Source organism: Trypanosoma conorhini (assembly GCF_003719485.1).
Source record: "Trypanosoma conorhini strain 025E chromosome Unknown Tco_14.4_contig_00979, whole genome shotgun sequence".
Lineage (NCBI taxonomy): Eukaryota > Euglenozoa > Kinetoplastea > Trypanosomatida > Trypanosomatidae > Trypanosoma > Trypanosoma conorhini.
In genome coordinates this window covers 1-4,815 of record NW_021705073.1, presented here as the reverse complement: position 1 = coordinate 4,815, position 4,815 = coordinate 1, and the positions used below count along the sequence as shown (strand labels likewise).

At 63.2% G+C, this 4,815-nt stretch overlaps 4 protein-coding genes across 4 annotated transcripts, besides 2 other annotated features; all 4 read left to right on the top strand.

Moving 5' to 3' along the window:
- Tco025E_09105 (uncharacterized protein) lies at nucleotides 1-471 on the top strand (the record flags this gene model as incomplete). Its single annotated transcript, XM_029375931.1, has 1 exon — nucleotides 1-471. A coding segment is annotated over one exon (471 nt), but the record flags the coding sequence as incomplete, so codon positions are not given.
- A 140-nt stretch (nucleotides 472-611) lies between these two features.
- On the top strand, nucleotides 612-1,025 carry Tco025E_09104 (uncharacterized protein; the record flags this gene model as incomplete). The annotated part of the gene is made up of 1 exon (XM_029375930.1): nucleotides 612-1,025. One exon carries the CDS (start codon nucleotides 612-614, stop codon nucleotides 1,023-1,025), a length of 414 nt encoding a protein of 137 aa, XP_029223952.1.
- Nucleotides 1,026-1,141: 116 nt separating this feature from the next.
- Nucleotides 1,142-1,191: a microsatellite.
- A 141-nt stretch (nucleotides 1,192-1,332) lies between these two features.
- Nucleotides 1,333-3,423, top strand: Tco025E_09103 (putative SET and MYND domain-containing protein 3; the record flags this gene model as incomplete). The annotated part of the gene is made up of 1 exon (XM_029375929.1): nucleotides 1,333-3,423. The coding sequence occupies one exon, from the start codon at nucleotides 1,333-1,335 to the stop codon at nucleotides 3,421-3,423; it is 2,091 nt and encodes a 696-aa protein (XP_029223951.1).
- A 278-nt stretch (nucleotides 3,424-3,701) lies between these two features.
- Nucleotides 3,702-3,743: a sequence feature (GA-rich).
- A 108-nt stretch (nucleotides 3,744-3,851) lies between these two features.
- On the top strand, nucleotides 3,852-4,815 carry Tco025E_09102 (uncharacterized protein; the record flags this gene model as incomplete). Its single annotated transcript, XM_029375928.1, has 1 exon — nucleotides 3,852-4,815. A coding segment is annotated over one exon (964 nt), but the record flags the coding sequence as incomplete, so codon positions are not given.

The following is a 4,815-nucleotide window of genomic DNA, read 5'->3' as shown; positions in this document are numbered from 1 at the left end:
GCGATGGCCCGGCTTTCGTGCGCCGTGTCAGTCGCTGCCGTCGGCCCTGGCCAACAGCGACTGACACGGCGGGAGAGAGAGAGAGAGAGGCCCCTTGACGTTTTGTTTTTTGTTTTTTCCTCTGCGGCAACTCTGCACGACACCGCCTGCTTCCTCTCCCTCGGAAACAAAGGCGAAGGAGATCGGTTGTATAGTACCCTGCGCCGCGGCGGGGCGTGTGGCGGGGGCCGGGGCACAGCGGAGAGCGTCGCGGGCAGCGGCGATGCGGCGTTTTTCTCACGGCTTGCCGGGACTGTTGCAGGGCCATCGCTCTCGACGTACGGCTTCGGCGTTTTGCTCCACCGGCGGGCAGCCGCCGACGCCGGGCGGGCAGCCACGAGCAGCTTCTCATTTTTCCAGCGGCGCCGCACCTTCGGGTGCGTCTCTCGCGGTGTCGCCGGCGCCGCCGGGACGCGAGCTGAGCGCTGCTGACGGCCGCACCGCGGCCTCACACGGACCTCGCACGAAGGGGCCCGAGCAACGCACGGGTAGTAGTGGGCCCTCCGTCAAGTACAAGACGAGTCGGAAACCGTTGCCTGACATCAAGGTCAAGAGGAGGGCTCCGTGGGGGGATGCAGCAGCTGCGCGACTCATGGAGTGCCGACGCCATGACGAAGGGTGATAGAGATAACATGAGTGAGCGAATTCACAGAGAGCACCGCTACCACCCTGAGGAGTTTCGTCGTCACCACATTAAAGTAGCCGGCTTTTTGACAATTCCTGCGCTTCTCTTTGGGTCCTTTGCTGGCTACTACTACCATACGGGCCGGTTCCTGTGGCAGGGTGATCCACAGTATGTGTTGAACATGATTAGACAGCTGGATACTTCACCGCGTAGCAAGTTACACGCCTATAGGCTTGAGGGAACCGAGGAGCTTCCAGCGCATGTGAAGGCGTACCGTGAAAGGAATTGGGAGAAGCGTCTGGCCCTTGAGGGTGGTATCCACGGCGAGAGGGGAAAAGAGCATGAAGGAGGTGTGGCTTGACGCCTGGGGAGACAAGCGACACACGACCCCCTTTTTTTTTTGTCTTTGGGGGCGGGTGTGGCGCTGCGGCACATGCGTCTGCCCATTCTCCCGCTTGCCACCTTTGTATCTGCGCCTGCGTCTGCGTGCATGTATTTTTTTTTTTGTGTGTGTGTGTGTTTGTTGTCCCCTTCACCCTTTTGCCGCTTGTTTATGTGCCGCATGCGTAGGGACTTTTTCGCCACTCTACACCACTCTCGTCCTGCGCGCTTCCTCCTGTTCCTCGTAGGGCTGCGGGACCACTCACTGAAACCCGGGCGCCACCGTCATGCTGCGCGCCCCGCAGGACCGGCTGGTGGCGTGTGTGCACCCCTCCGACCCGGCCGCCGACGCCGGGCGCTACGCGGTCGCGAAGGCCGACATAAGCCCCGGCGAGCTTCTCCTGCTCGCCGCCCCCTACGCCGTGGCGACGAACCCCAATGAAGCGCCCAGCGCGATGCACATCGCGGAAAAGGCGGAGGACTGGGTGGAGGCGTCCGCGTGCACGCGCCCGGTGGGCACCGCGATGGTAAGGCGGAGGAAGAAAAACGGGCCCCTGCCCGCCTCCATGCCGAGCGGGTACGTGCCTGTCTCCCCCTACTCCACACGCTGCTGCAGCTGCCTGCGGAGCATCGCCGGGGGCAGCTTCTTCCTCAACTACGAGACCATCCGGTGGGTCTCGGGGAACATCGCCGCGGAGCACGCCAGGCGTGAGGAGGAGCGCTGGCTGAAGGAAGAGGATGACGCCGCCCAGGCAAAGGCCGCGAACGTCGACCCTGACAAGGAGCTGGGGGAGGGCAGTGACGACGGCGATGGGGGTAAACAACAGAGAAAACTGCAGAAGCCTACCAGGTCGGCGCGGATGCGCTCCAAGGGGTACATGGCGCTGAAGCAGAAGTTGTCAGAAGCCGCCGCGCAGCGGCGGGAGTCGGAAATGCTCGACTGCCATCTAAAGGCGATGCAGGTGGAGTGTGCAGAGGCGGCGGCGGCGGCGTGGCCAGAGCGTGTGGTGGAAGGGAGCGCCAGCCTTCCCGCGGAGGTGCTGAGCCAAGGCTTCTGTGGATGTGCCGGGTGTGGCGTGCTTGTCTACTGCTCAAGGGCATGTTGGGAGGAGCACCACGAGTTGCACCGAACCTCGGGCGTGTGTCGGACGCTGCGCAGCGTGTACCCCGCACTCGCCAAGGCGTTTTGTGTGGGCGGCGGAAACCAGTCCAAGGCAGCCGGGAGAAGGCGATTTTCCGCTGACTCCTGGAGCCCAAAGCATTGGCCCCGGCGAACCAGCGACGACGACGCGTGGGAGATGCAGTCACTGCTCTTGTTTGCCCTGCTAGTGGCACGCTGTGCAAAGGAGGGGTTTGCCGGCCGCATGGCGGAGGAGGCACACGACAAGGGCGGAGAAGCGGGAGGCGAAGCCTATTGCGTTGCCACGGGTCAAACTGTCCCACCCCCAAGCGCAGAAAACACAGGGCAACGCGTCGGTGCTACTACTACGACGACTGCCGCCGCCGAGGTGCAGCTTCCAGCCGCAACGATGTCGATTGCCAGGGACTCTGCAGCACCGTGCGAGGTGGAAGTAATTCGCCTCGCACGCCTGCAGTGCGGCGGTGCGGTGGAGGTCGTGGACCCCAAAGCCCTTGAGGAGAAGACAGGCACGCATTCCACAGAGTCGGCCTCACACCTGTACGTCGCCCATCGGGGACACATGGCGCTCTCCCCGTGCGGCAAGCACGAGGCGACGCACGCCGTCCGAGAGCCACGATGGGTGGATGCCGCCCGGTTGGTTACAAACCTTTCCGTCATGTGCAAGGAGTCGCGCCGCATGTTTCATCGCAGCTACCGCCGCTTTACCAAATTTTTTCTTCCTTGGCTGGAGGCGGATGCGGGTGGGGAGGCCGGGCTGACTGTCACGGCCGCCTTCTTTGATCGCCTGTGTGCCGCAGTGAAGTGCAACAGCTTTGGCCTCTTTGACGCTGACGGCAGCTGCCTCGGCGTCGCCCTCTACCCAGAGGCCTCCTACTTCAACCACAGCTGCAGCCCAAATATCTGCCGCGTCACGCACCGTGGCCGCCTTGCAGCATTTTATGCGCTTCGCAGGATACAGCGAGGGGAGCCGCTCACCATTTGCTACGTTGATGTTCAGGAGACCTCTACGGCGGAGCGCCGCCGCCTGCTTCTCTCCTCCTACCGCTTTTTTTGCGAGTGCGAGCGCTGCCGTGGGGCGACCACCGCGGCACCGGGCGTTCGCCTCTGCAATGCGTGCGCTGTACGCGGCTACGTTGTCCCCGTTCCGCCTCCGGCGGCTGCGTCGTGGGGGATGGAGGCTGTGCGGGAGGGAATGTGCTCCGTCTGCAAGACCCGTGTGCCGTGGCGTCCGCAGTAGTCTGTCTGTACTTCTCATCGACGACGAGGCTCGACGTTGTGGGGACTCTTTGCGTGAACGGATGTGTGTGTGTGTGTTTCTAATTGCTGAGCTTCCCCTCGGCTCCTAACATAACTTGCAGAAGACACGATTAAAAATACGATATGGTAAGTTGTTGTTATTGCTTTTTTTTTCTTGTTGCTATTGGCTGCAATGCGGACTTGACGGGACGCGCCTCTTTCTTGCGTCTGCACGCTTCTAGCACTGAGGCTGCGGAGAACATATATATATATATATTTTTCTTTCCGCTTCTTCTTTACTTTTTCATTCCTTCCTTCCTTTTCTCTAGTGTGTATGTGTATTGCTGCTTCTTCCCCGTTCCTCCTTTGGCGCTGCTTGGGTCCGGTGCAACAGGCCCTGCGACGCGTTTGTTTCGCCGCGTGACACACATGTCTGCCGTCGCCCAGGAGGACTGCCACCACTTTGTGCTTTTGCAGCACGGCATTTGGGGGACCGCGGCGGACTTCACCGCCCTCGTCCGCCGCGTTTTCGAGGAGGAAGAGCGACGGTACGACGGCACGCATGCGGCGGCGGCCGCGCCACCGCCGGAGCCGACAGCCACGACGAATAGGGACGGCGGTTGCCTCTTTGCACGGCGCCGCCTCACGTGCTTTGTCCCCGGCAGCAGCCGGCTGGTGGGCACTCACCGGAGCACCTGCAGCTGCGCTCGCCGGACTCTGGCAGAGTTTTTGCCCGTCTTTGGCGCCTGGCTGCGGGCGGCGGCGGCGGATGGCAGTTGCCCCGCCTGCGTTTCTGTTGTGGGTCACTCCTTCGGGGGGATCATCGTTCGGGAATTTTTGTACCTTCTGCTTGCCGCCGCGGGAGGGCCGGAGTTTGAGGACGGCGTCTTCGCAGAGGTGCGGCGCGTGCGTGCGAAGCTCGTGGAGCTAAACGTCACGTTTGCAAATTTTATCACCATCGCGACGCCGCACTGTGGAGTGTCTCAGTGTCTGAGCCCCACCGTCTACTGGGGGACCCGGATGCTCGCCGCGGTGTGTGCCCCGTCGCTGCGCGAGCTCCTCCTCACGGATGCCGCGGCGGTGCTGTCGACACGGCTCATTGACGACCCGCACCTCGCGGCTCTGCGTCTCTTTCGGCGGCGCACGCTCTTTGCGAACACCCAGAAGGACGTTCTGGTGGGGTTTGCGACTTCCGCCCTGTTGTGCGACGCCGCTGGGGGGGCGGACGCCCCGCCGCGCGCCTCCGCCTTTGCGGCGGGCGACGGTGCTTTCGCCGCGACGACGCTGCTGCCGCCGTTGCGCGGGGAGCGAGGCGGCGTGGCCCCAACGCACACGCTGCGCGATTTGCGGTGCGAAGGCGCAGGGGCGGGGGAGGCGCCGCAAACGCACGAGG